This window comes from Oncorhynchus clarkii, chromosome 10 (genome assembly GCF_045791955.1).
Source record: "Oncorhynchus clarkii lewisi isolate Uvic-CL-2024 chromosome 10, UVic_Ocla_1.0, whole genome shotgun sequence".
Classification (NCBI taxonomy): Eukaryota; Metazoa; Chordata; class Actinopteri; order Salmoniformes; family Salmonidae; genus Oncorhynchus; species Oncorhynchus clarkii.
In genome coordinates, this window is record NC_092156.1 from 5,399,757 (window position 1) to 5,413,307 (window position 13,551).

Here is a 13,551-nt window from a genome sequence, read left to right on the forward strand (position 1 = left end):
CAAAATTATTCAGCCCCTTTACTTTCAGTGCAGCAAACTCTCTCCAGAAGTTCAGTGAGGATCTCTGAATGATCCAATGTTGACCTAAATGACTAATGATGATAAATACAATCCACCTGTGTGTAATCAAGTCTCCGTATAAATGCACCTGCACTGTGATAGTCTCAGAGGTCCGTTAAAAGCGCAGAGAGCATCATGAAGAACAAGGAACACACCAGGCAGGTCCGAGATACTGTTGTGAAGAAGTTTAAAGCCGGATTTGGATACAAAAAGATTTCCCAAGCTTTAAACATCCCAAGGAGCACTGTGCAAGCGATAATATTGAAATGGAAGGAGTATCAGACCACTGCAAATCTACCAAGACCTGGCCGTCCCTCTAAACGTTCAGCTCATACAAGGAGAAGACTGATCAGAGATGCAGCCAAGAGGCCCATGATCACTCTGGATGAACTGCAGAGATCTACAGCTGAGGTGGGAGACTCTGTCCATAGGACAACAATCAGTCGTATATTGCACAAATCTGGCCTTTATGGAAGAGTGGCAAGAAGAAAGCCATTTCTTAAAGATATCCATAAAAAGTGTCGTTTAAAGTTTGCCACAAGCCACCTGGGAGACACACCAAACATGTGGAAGAAGGTGCTCTTGTCAGATGAAACCAAAATTGAACTTTTTGGCAACAATGCAAAACGTTATGTTTGGCGTAAAAGCAACACAGCTGAACACACCATCCCCACTGTCAAACATGGTGGTGGCAGCATCATGGTTTGGGCCTGCTTTTCTTCAGCAGGGACAGGGAAGATGGTTAAAATTGATGGGAAGATGGATGGAGCCAAATACAGGACCATTCTGGAAGAAAACCTGAAGGAGTCTGCAAAAGACCTGAGACTGGGACGGAGATTTGTCTTCCAACAAGACAATGATCCAAAACATAAAGCAAAATCTACAATGGAATGGTTCAAAAATAAACATATCCAGGTGTTAGAATGGCCAAGTCAAAGTCCAGACCTGAATCCAATCGAGAATCTGTGGAAAGAACTGAAAACTGCTGTTCACAAATGCTCTCCATCCAACTTCACTAAGCTCGAGCTGTTTTGCAAGGAGGAATGGGAAAAAAAATTCAGTCTCTCGATGTGCAAAATAGATAGAGACATACCCCAAGGGACTTACAGCTGTAATCGCAGCAAAAGGTGGCGCTACAAAGTATTAACTTAAGGGGGCTGAATAATTTTGCACGCCCAATTTTTCCATTTTTGATTTGTTAAAAAAGTTTGAAATATCCAATAAATGTCGTTCCACTTCATGATTGTGTCCCACTTGTTGTTGATTCTTCACAAAAAAATATAGTTTTATATCTTTATGTTTGAAGCCTGAAATGTGGCAAAAGGTCGCAAAGTTCAAGGGGGCCGAATACTTTCGCAAGGCACTGTATATATATATATATATATACACACACTACCGTTTAAAAGTTTGGGGTCATTTAGAAATGTCTTTGTTTTTTAAATAAAAGCACATTTTTTTGTCCATTAAAATAACATCAAATTGATCAGCTGCAGAAAATGTTTTGTTACCCTTCCCCAGATTTGTGCCTCGACACAATCCTGTCTTGGAGCACTACGGACAATTCCTTCGACCATGGTTTGGTTTTTGCTCTGACATGCACTGTCAACTGTGGGACCTTACATAGACAGGTGTGTGCCTTTCCCAATCCTGTCCAATCAATTGAACTTACCGCAGGTGAACTCCAATCATAGTTGTAGAAACATCTCAATGACGATCAATGAAAACAGGAGTCTCATAGCAAAGGGTCTGAATATTTATGTAAATATGATATTTCTGTTTTTTATTTTGAACACATTTGCAAAAATGTCTAAAACTCTGTTTTAGTGTTGTAAGTAAGGGGTTATTGTGTTAAGATTGATGAGGATTTGTATTTTATTTCATCAATTTTAGAATAAGGCTGTAACATAACAAAATGTGGAAAAAGTCAAGGGGTCTGAATACTTTCTGAATGCACTGTGTGTAATGAGACATTACATAAACTCTTTATAGTGGTTTATTGACATTTTAGAGGTGATAAGTTGGACAAATCGGGTGAAAACAGCAGTTATCCCAACACAACATATCTTCCCATTTCACTATCGATCAGTAACCTTCACTTCTCCAGACACCATTTTTATAAAGACCCAGCGAAGCTCTATTACCTGCTTCAATCATGCAGAGAAGCGCAGCGGGGAGGTCTCGTCATTGATTTTGCTGGAAATTTGAGAAATTGTACTTTACAATGGTATTACCATTACAGTTGACTTTGTAGTATAAACTAATTTCTGCTAAGGTCAAGTGTACGGGAACACTGTGATGTACTTTAGGTAGCAGTAGCTTGAGCTGGCACAGGACATGGAGCCATTTCTTCAAAAGTTGTGGGTCCTTGGTGTAATATTCATGTGTAAACATACTGAATTGTAATTGGATGCATTTTTACCGCCATATCATACTGTGCTATGATTGGTTAAGACCACCAAAAATGGTTAGGTCATGGCATTTTGATCCTAGTTGGAGATACGTGAACATGCCAGTTATAGCTAGCTAATAAAGAGCTACGTTAAGAAATATCCTGTAGTACTGCATTGTATTATTTTGTACAAAGTGCGCAAAACAAGACACTTGGATAGGCCGATGTTAGCTTACCAAGGAATTGTTCTTGGAGCCAATTCGTACAGCCTGACGCTATACAGTTTGTGTTTGAGTTACTACTTGTTATTGTCATCTTCGTTGTCTTCAATCTCTTCCATTCACTCTCTGCGCGACAACTCAATACCGCAGACAAATTAGCTGATTCCTGCCAGTGATGCTGTAACGAAGACGCTGTGAGTCGAGAAGCAGGTGCAGGTGAAACGTTTAATAAAACAACAAACATTGTTATTCTGCACCTACATGAATGTCATTCAAAACTTACTACGCAGTAAGGACAATGTAATAAAGTTTATATTCACCTTCACCCATCAGTGCATGGGCATTGTACTGGAGTTGTACTGTACTCAAAGTAGCATACAAAGCAGAAATACAATTAATCTGATCTACTCAATGACCACCAGTAGGCTACTGTAGCAGTATGTATCCACTAGGATGAGCTTTCTCCAATGTTACATACAGTATAACAGCCAGAGACTGACTTGTAGTCATGTAATTTACAAGACGAGTGTTGGGGTGGTTTTACAAGAAAGAGAGATTTGGTCAAAGACAGTATGAAGATAGGGTAAAACTGCTTCTTCAATAGAAATCCCGGATAGCAGTTGTAGGCGATGTCATGGCGACATTGGCTAGCAGAGCTCATCCGTAGAGAAGCAAGTCATCGGATCTAATGGTCTGTCGCTCCGAACTGCGCATGTGCGGGCCGTCAACTCAAAGGCACTGCTTCGATATAAACTTGTTTTTGACGAAAATGAAAACGTGTCAGTTCATCACTTTCACGAGGTTGCTGTAATAACAGGTTCAACTAAAGAAATTGTCTCGAATCTAGGTTTTGTCTTTTGATTTCGAGAAAATTAACAACTAATGAAGATGTTTTCACTTCTCTCATTGACATCTCAAACCCCGGCATGTTCTGTTTACTATTTCAGAAGTGTTCCTGGATGTCTCGCGATGTTGCGCCTCTGGGTTTAGAAACTCTGTGATTTGGTCTATAAAACAGTGTGTAACACCCGGTCTACATCTTGGTAGAGACACATATCATATTTATTTTGTATACTTGGCTCTTCTATTTTGAACATCTACTTGTGAATTTTTGTCTGTTTGACATCCATCGGCAAGCTTCGTTGACTTAAGGTAGGCTACTAACCCTTATTTAATTTCAACTGTAGGCTGAAATGGTTACTTAGCAAAACCTTTACTGGGCAATCATTAAAACTACAATCCGTATTTGGTGAAACTGGCACGTCCGTTTGGGATATTACAAAAACGAATAAAGATACTTTAAACAAAGAACACCGTTTTTCCCCCCCATCGGACGGAAATCATTGTAAAGAAAATACCACTGCCTGACGCTCCTCTCCTCCGTTTCATCACCGAAACAATATCAAAGCCGCTGGCGCAGTTTCACCAAATGTAGATTCTAACTTTAATTGATCTTTGAGAAATAACATTGTCAGTGCCTCCAGTTATTGTGGTCCACAACTCAGGGATGGGGTTAGGGAAATGTAATCTCTCAAATTCTAAAGTGCTCTAGATGCCAGGACTGACAGTCCATGATATCTGCATTATAGTTTTAACCATCTTTTGAATCAATACATTTACAAACAAATAAGCGTTTATTTCGGGTTCTAATGTGGTAAGACAATGGTAATAAGCTCGTGACGTATTTATAAATTGTATTCTTCAAAAATGGATGGTTATACTGCGTCATTAATTTAAATGTCCAAAAACCAATCCCAGACTGTAGCTTTAATAATGTGGATAATTTACTGAACGAAAGTGAAACATCGCGCTCTCCCAGATGCTTGGCTGGTGCGTAAATCCACCGAATTCAGACAAACAAAGGGTCTAATGGGTTCGCACTCCAAGTTGTGCATAAAGCGGACTTGATTATTCGATGTTTTTAGTTATTTTCACTGCATCGGGGATAGCGCAGACATACGTTTTGGCTTTACAGCCTTCTTTAGTGTTTAGGTACAAAAAAAATTGAATCCAAAACAACATCTGTAAAGAACACATGCACAACAGGTGCTTCTAATCAGGGTTGGCGCTCATCTGCCAATCAGAGGCCTTTCTTCGTGTATTTTTATTTAGGATTTTTATTTTTATTTAGGAAAATAATATTTACAAAGATCATGTGAAAGATTGGACCCGCTATATAAATGATTGCTTTATGAACTGGACGAGTTCCGAAATTAAATTAATTCTTTAACTCTAGATAACAATCAATTTCCTTAAACTATGGTAAATAACATCAACTCTATACATTTCTTAGATGTACTTGCTACAAAGAAGGTACTATCTAGTAGTACAGTTTACAGGAAACCTACAGATAACAATTAGCTGCCAAATATGGTACTTTTTATCACCCTCTCCCCCTAAGAGGTTTACCAGTAAGCCAACTTAATAGACTGCATCGCATCTGTGACACAGAGGAAGAATATGATAGACAATCAAATTCTCTCCTAGAGCGTTTCCACTTGAGAGGATAGCCGATACCTGGCTTGATAAAGCGCATAAACAAGTTAAAAGCTTGACCAGAAGCCAGTTACTTAATAAATCCAACAAGAACATGTGAAACTGTTTTCTGTAAACTATATACTCACGTTCAGTGATCGCCGTAATGGCATCAAGTCTGTTGTTAATCAACATTGGCACATATTATTATCAGACTCCTCTTTAAATTCTGCCTTCCAGAAGCCACCTTTATTCACCTATAAACGATCAATAAATCTATCGAACATATTGGTTCAATCAGATGTGGTCAGAGAGAGAAAAGAGACATTCATTAAAGGATGATTCCCCGTAGATCTTGTACCTCTTGTAGCGCCATAAGGAAACATTCTACCGTTGTAGGGGAGAGCGAGGTATGTTGTCACACTTTTCACGCTGTCTTGACATTTACTGGGCACAATACATCACAATGGTATAAATGTCATACCGAATGAAAGATGGAAGTCTTGGGCACATAGTTTGTATTCATTGTATCATCATATCGTATTTCAGTACGAAGTTGTAAACCGTTAAATAGAGAGTGTGCACTTGTAGATGTTCGCACTCTTGTCTGGTAAATTGTCACATTGGATTATCAACAAATAAGAAAAACAAAATGTGCCTTGACCAGACGAAGTATGTTGGCCAGTGGGGTAATTAGGCCTGGGCTTCCGGGGCTTCAGCCCTGGATGTTTTTGGTTCAGCCCCGACCCTTTTGATGGTATTATTACATTTTTTTACATTTCAGTCTCAGTTTCCATAACCACACATCACTAGCGCAATGCAGTATTGTTATTATTTTATTACCTTCATTAAAATAAACAATCCAACGGAAGACTGGGGGACAAAAATGTGAGTGACTCAAATGTTTCCATAACATACTGTATCAGTGATTTTTACACACACTGCATTGCCTAGGCAATGAGCAAAAAAAACAAGTAATTTTGTTAACAGCAAAATGATCTGTTGAAAGGTTCTAATACCGGGGCTGCTGAAGTAACCCCAGTACTGATATGTTTTCAGAACACTGAGTCATGTCTGACTTGGAGACCATCGAGCTAGCCGCTCTAGGCCGACCCTTCCAGCTGGGGATGCTGTATGACTGTCGTAGAGATGTCCTCATTCCAGGTACAGGAAAATATTCCTCTTTGGTTTGGAGGTAATCAGTATGCATCATTTTAAATTAATTGACAGTGTTTCCACCATTGAGTTGGATAGAGGGCACACTGTTCCAGCACAGGGAACACAATTGAGGGCTTTCACTATTTTAAAGTAGTTTTTATGGATTTAGGAAGAATCAGCAGGAGGGGTCAGCCAATGAATTGCACTTCTGAACAGACATTCCATAACTGCAGATGTCAGTAAATCACCAACCTTGGCTTTATACCTGTTCAAACTATACTGTAACACTCCACACAGTAGGTGGTGGTCTGCACCTTTTCAGTTTATTTACTAACTGCTAATACACTCATAGAAGTTGAGGACATTGCCACCATTTACATTTAAACAGTTTCTCCAACTCAAAATGCATCTCAGCTAATAAAAATAGTTGATTTACTTGCATGTGACAGAACGCTAAATTGTAGCTTGTCCCATCAGATAACATGGCATACGTTAGCCCTATGCTAACCTCACCAGGTGGCAGCGATTATATTCTGTCTGATCCCTCCTGAGGACCCAGATTGAATTATGTAATCCTTCCTTAACCCAAAGGAAGTATCTCCCTGTTGACCACTTCAAAATGGTGAAAGTCCTGAATGGAGCTGCCCATGCTAAAACAGGCTTTTGGGCACTTAAGTCCTCTGTGGTGCTGTCACAGAATCAGCCATTGCAGAGAGAGATTAGTTTTCTGGTGCATCTCTATGGTTACCACAGAGTAAGAAAAGTTAGAGGATGCACTTGGGACAAAATAGTGATGGCATGCAGGTTGTTTTTGAAGTGTTCATATTGTAGTAATGCTGTCAATGGCAAAGATGGCACTTTCTTAACGATTGTATGTGGCACCATTTGTCTCTGTAGGGGAATGTTCTGGATAACCTTTTCTGATTCCAAATGGCACTCTTTATTTGGAACAAAGGTTCTATTTGACCTGAAAGAAGCTCCAGATAGAACCCATTTCCAGACTGGTTCAAATGGTGCTACAGAGCATTCTTTACTTCTGAGGGTGTCGATTTTCTAACTACGGGTTGACACTTAGAATATTTACTTTGAGTTAAATATGTACCTTTAATTAGTTATTTGAAGGAAACCATGTTTACATATAGAAATATTAACACATGTACACGTTGGAGTATAATTTCACAATAAACATTCTTTGGTCCTTCTCTTTAAACTGCAGGTATCACTCTCTGGGATTCTGAGATGCTGCAGAAACACATCAATGTCTGTCCACAACCGAACACTGAATTCAAAATCATTTCTTCAGACTCAAGTGAAGCCAAGTCAGAAGCTTTGAATGTGTCTGCATCTCTTGAGGCCAGTTTTCTTGGTGGCTTAGTCAGTGTGAAGGGTTCTGCTGAATTCCTACATGACAAAAAGACCTCAAAGCGTCAGTCTAGGGTTTCTCTGCAGTATCGTGCCACCACTCACTTTGAGCAGTTGACCATGGACCACCTGGGGGCAGGAAATGTGAAACACTGTAATGTCTTCCAAGAGGGCTCTGCAACCCATGTGGTGACTGCCCTGCACTACGGAGCCCAGGCCTTCTTCGTTTTTGACCAAGAGGTTTCCTCAGGAGAAAACCACCAGGACATCCAGGGAAACCTGCTGTGCACAATAAAAAAGATCCCTCTCACTACAATAGAAGGGCAGGGAAATTTGAAGATGAGTGAGGAAGAGAAGAGAGAGGCCAATAAATTCAACTGCACCTTCCATGGTGATTTTGCACTAGAAAACAACCCTGTCACATTTGAAGATGCCATCAAGGTGTATGCTGGCCTGCCACGTCTGCTAGGGAAGAACGGAGAAAATGCTGTGCCCATGACTGTCTGGCTCTATCCTCTCAAGAACCTGGACTCTGCAGCTGCCCAGCTAGTCAGGCAGATCAGTGTTAGCCAGGTGCGTCGCACACAGCGAATCTTGGACGGACTGGACAATACTGATGTACAATGCCAGGACATAATGAAGGAAGACATGGCTATCAAGTTCCCTGAACTCAAAGCCAAGCTCAACACATTCAGGGACTTGTGCTCAGAGTACAAGCAGGTGTTCCAGAAAGGTCTCTGCAAGGTTCTTCCCAACATAAGAGGAGGAGGAATGGAGGAGGAAGAGCTGATCAAAATGCTCAACATCAAAGAACGATCTCCATTCCAGAATGACCTCATGATCACGTACCTGGACGACAGAGAGAGAGAGATGAATGTTGTCAGCTCTTACCTTGACATAATGAAAGAGGTACAAGTTGTGTACTCAAGCAGTGAATTGGATGGAATAGTGCTTGATCAAGCTAATGATTATGTAGTGTGTTTTGCATTATCCTTTTTGAAGGAGAAAGAAGAGTATCTGGTAGTCTTGGAGAACTACTTGCTGGAAGAATCTAAGAGTGATTTTTCACTGACACCTTACAACCCCAACGCAGCCAGGAAGACTGCGGCAGAAAAGTGGTTTCGCTCGGGTGAGGTAACGACCCTGACCAGGCAAACCATAAATCTGTTCCTAGACTTCATAGAGTCTAACAAAGACAGAGAAAATCTTGCATTCTGCATTGCATCAATTCCAAACAAACTCCTCACCGCATCCTCCATCCATGTCTATGAAAGAGGGACACTTTTGAATCCACAGTTTGAGCTGCCGTCAAAGCCAAGTGTTCCCACCATCAAGAGTCTGGGGCATGACTGTGTCCACTTGCAAGTCAACCCTCCCAACCTTGGTGTTACCTCTGTGGAGTCGTACCAGGTTTTGTACCAGGCTGAGCTGGCTGACTCTGAGTGGATCGAGGTCAAATTGGGTGCTACAACTAACCAGGTCACCATGAGTCGTTTGGACCCTTACAAAAAGTACCGCTTTAGCTGCAAGGCCGTGTGTATACCTGGTGTGAGCCTCTGCAGTGACTGGACAGAATACGTCAGGACCTGCCCATGTAGCCCTCCTGGACCCCCCACAGAGAAGAGGATAGAATCGGGAAGTATCCGAGTGAATTGGGACATTCCTACCATGGTGGGAGATGATGTTGACGTCATTGGTTATGTGGTTGAATACAGAAAGAGTGTAAAGACTATAAACAATCAGATGTGGCACACCATCAAAACCACCACTAGAGAGGGTATACTGGAAGGACTAGAGGCTGACACTGCATACAGCATCAGAGTCTCTGCTAACTGTGGCAAAGCAGGGAACAGTCTACCCAGTCCTGAGACTGTCCTGACTACCCTTAGGGTCTCTGATCCCCAACCGAAGACGAGCAAATCAACCGGAGCAAAAAGTGAGGAATTCCTCAAAAAATCCAAGAAGGTGGAAAAGGGCAACCCCTCAATCCACTTGCTGAATCTGGAACAGAAGTATGGTGTAAGTGACAGTTTTAACCAGTACACATTTGGGAGGAAAGTTGAGCAACGGAATAACACGGTGATATTGCTTCTGGGGGCCACAGGTTCAGGAAAAACAACTCTGGTCAATGTCATGATAAACTACATTCTTGGGGTAAAGTGGGAAGATTGTTACCGCTTTAAGCTCATCAATGAGGTGACCAATAGGTCACAGGCTGAGAGCCAGACTGTGGTTGTGACATCATACGAGCTCTACAACCAGCCAGGCTTTCAGATTCCTTATTCTCTGACCATCATTGACACACCAGGGTTCGGAGACACCAGAGGAATGGCTCATGATAAATTGGTCACCCAAAAGGTGAAGGATTTCTTGTGTAACCCTTTAGGGATTAATCACATTGATGCAGTCTGCTTTGTAGTGCAGGCACCACTTGTTCGTCTCAGTCCTTCCCAGAGATACATCTTTGATTCCATCCTGTCCATCTTTGGAAAGGATGTTGCTGAAAACATCCTGATGCTTGTGACATTTGTTGATGGGAAGCACATACCGGTGCTAGAGGCCATCAAAGCTGCAAATCTTCCCTGTAAGAAAGACAAGAAGGGGCTACCAACCCATTTCAAATTCAACAGTTCATTTCTGTTCTTAAAGGAGATGGCGAGCAGCTCTGAAGATGATGATTTTGATGATGATCATAAGGCCCAGTGTCCAGAGCAATGGAGGTCAACTTTCAAGGAGATAAAGAAATTTTTCCAAGCACTGGAAAGCATTGAGAGTAAAGATCTGACCCTGACAAAGAAAGTTCTGGAAGAACGTGAGCTTCTGGAGAAGACCATGACATGCCTGACCCCTCAGATCACAGCAGGTCTGTCAAAGCTAAGCGAGATCAAAAGCTTCAAACAGTGTCTGGAGAACGAGGACGAGAACATGAAACAGAACAAACATTTTGAGACCGAGGTAAATGTGTTGCAGGTCAAGAGAAGCAAATTAGCCCAGGACTTTGCGACAAACTGCAAGATATGCAATTTCACATGTCACACCTGCTGCTTCCTCCCAAATGAGGATGACATCAAAAGTTGTGCCGTGATGGATGATGATGGCAACTGCACCATATGTCCAGAAAAATGCTCTTCTAATGACCACGACAGGGAACAAGTCTTGTTGACTTACGAAACAAAGACTGAGAAAAAGACTATCCAAGAACTGAAGGACAACTTCATGAAGGCGTGGGGCAAATCTATGGAAACCAAGGAGATGCTGGATAAGCTTGAGGATGAATTTCACATGATCCATGACGCGCTGATGAATTTGATCACGCAGTCTTCTGACTGTCTCAAGAGACTTAATGATGTTGCCCTGAAACCAAGCTCTCTCTCCACTATGGAGTACATTGAGATGCTCATTCGCACAGAGGAGGACGAACACAAGCCAGGCTTCGAGGATCGGATCGTTGGGTTGAAGAAAATAAAGGAAGAGTCTGAGATTCTGGACAAGATTGCAAAAGGAGAAGATTTACTCCCAAATGAGAGATCATTCTTAAAGGATAAAGAGGATAGAGGGCAGGAGGTTCCAACATAAGCCGGGGATGTGATAACATTATCTGGAAACAAAATTTTGTCTCCATTTTGAACATTAAGCTTCCCAACGTAGTCGGAACGTTTGCGTTTGTTGGCTACATCCAACTGAGATGTGGGGTTCATTGGATTTGTATTAAAACTCTTAGCCTCGTGTAAAGCCTTATGTTAATTTGTCCACCCCAAGGTAACTGAACAAAAATTAGGTCCTAGATTAAATCAGAACTCTATAGAAAATCATTGTCTTTGTTCAGGCAATGTGAGAGGTGTAACTGCATCAAATCCCTTAGTGGCTTTTCTTGTGGTCATTGTCACAAAGCCACACCCATCCTACCGGTGCTAGAAGTTCAGAACTAGCAAGTGTAGACTATATAGAAATAATGACACATTGAACATCATTAAATGCTATATAGACACTCAAACAAGAAGAAAATAACTTAAAATAAGGAGTAAGAATTGATATGATCCTAATGGAGGTGTACTGTGTATTACAACACACATTCCTATGTTCAACCTTGTCAACCGGTTTCATGAGATTTCTACTAATGAGATCAGTGTAACGCTGGGAAACGCTTGCTGATTTGACAGCTACAACAGCAGTAACACCTCTGACATTGCCTAAGGGTCATTCTATAAGCTAGAGTACCAGTGAGGATTTCCTGCGGTGGACAACTGACAGCTACAACACCTCTGACATTGCCTAAGGGTCATTCTATAAGCTAGAGTACCAGTGAGGATTTCCTGCGGTGGACAATTTACAGATACAGCTGTTGATAATTAATTGATATAAGGAACATTCAATAAAATTCACAAGTTAATTTAACCAACTCTGTTTAACCCTTTCTCATTGTTGGTGTCTTGACAAATTTGTCCAAAATCATGTGACATAAAACACTACATTCATGGCCGTGTTTGTTGTTCTATCATATATTAAGCATTTGTCAATGCTAGTGGTTAGAGCGTTGGACTAGTAACCGGGAGGTTGCAAAAATACAAAAATAATCAGTTAAATGAGACATTGAACTTGATCCCGGTAAGAATCCTGGATGTTGCTCCGACAGTTCTTTGTATGGAGAGTTTGGAAATGCACCATAACTAGGCTTACTTAACATTTAGTGTTTCCTTATGTTACGGTGTGAATATAGTTTTCAAATTGCAGAGCGCCAAATTCAAAATACAGAAATACTCATAATAAACATTCATAAAATATATAAGTGTTATACATCGGTTTAAAGATGAACTTCTTGTTAATCCAGCCGCTGTGTCAGATTTCAAAAAGGCTTTACGGCGAAAGCATACCATGCTATTATCTGAGGACAGCGCCCAGCGTACAAAAGCATACAAACATTTTACAACCAAGTAAAGAAATTACAAAAGTCAGAAATAGCGATAAAATTAATCACTTACCTTTGATGATCTTCATATGTTTGCAGTCACAAGAGTCCATGTTACACAATAAATGCTCTTTTTGTTCGATAAAGTCCCTCTTTATGTCCCAAAAACTCAGTTTTGTTGGCGCGTTTTGTTCAGTAATCCACTGGCTCTAAGGCGGTCACGACATGCAGACGAAAACATGCTAATGGTACCTGTAAAGTTCGTCGAAACATGTCAAACGATGTTCATAATTAATCCTCAGGTTGTCTATTGTCTAAATAATTGATCATATTTCATCCGGACAATAGCGTCTTCAATAGAAAAGGAAAACAACGAACGGCACGCAATCGGTCACGCGCTCAAAACAGATCTGGTTAATTTAGAGTCCACTAAAAAAATGTTCTCATTCTTCCTCGTTTTTCAGAATACAAGCCTGAAACAATGTCTAAAGACTGTTGACATCTAGTGGAAGCCATAGGAACTGCAATTTGGGTCCTATCCAAATACATACTGTATAGGCGTTCAATAGAAAAGTACCCACATCAAAAATATCCCACTTCCTGGATGGATTTTCCTCAGGTTTTCGCCTGCCATATCAGTTCTGTTATACCCACAGACATTATTTTAACAGTTTTGGAAACTTTGGAGTGTTTTCTATCCAATACTGGGCCTGAATAACAGGCAGTTTACTTTGGGCACGTTTGTCATCCAAACTTCTAAATACTGCCCCCTACCCAAGAGAGGTTATTAACATTTAGGGTTTCCTTATGTTATGGTGTGAGTATAATTTTCATGGGCACACAAATTTTTACACATCAAATGTATTTTCTGAATGACAATCAAGTGACAAACAGCCGTTGTGATACAGCACTCGATGCAACAGCCAAAGTGTGGGGAAAATATTGTTTGCGAGCAATGTCCACAATGTTTTGTTGTCTCC

General features: G+C 40.9%; 1 protein-coding gene across 1 annotated transcript; it reads left to right on the forward strand.

Annotated features, from left to right (window-relative positions):
* Positions 1-3,381: 3,381 nt before the first annotated feature.
* On the forward strand, positions 3,382-12,060 carry LOC139417940 (uncharacterized). The gene is made up of 3 exons (XM_071166946.1): positions 3,382-3,822; positions 6,205-6,309; positions 7,520-12,060. Exons 2-3 carry the CDS (start codon positions 6,216-6,218, stop codon positions 11,239-11,241), a joined length of 3,816 nt encoding a protein of 1,271 aa, XP_071023047.1. The 5' UTR covers positions 3,382-3,822; positions 6,205-6,215; the 3' UTR covers positions 11,242-12,060.
* Positions 12,061-13,551: the final 1,491 nt, after the last annotated feature.

Coding starts and splice junctions, on each gene's coding strand:
- LOC139417940 (XM_071166946.1), top strand. CDS start 6,216: ATGTCTGACTTGGAGACCATCGAGCTAGCCGCTCTAGGCCGACCCTTC. Junction 6,310..7,519: donor TAGAGATGTCCTCATTCCAG/GTACAGGAAAAT, acceptor TTTAAACTGCAG/GTATCACTCTCTGGGATTCT.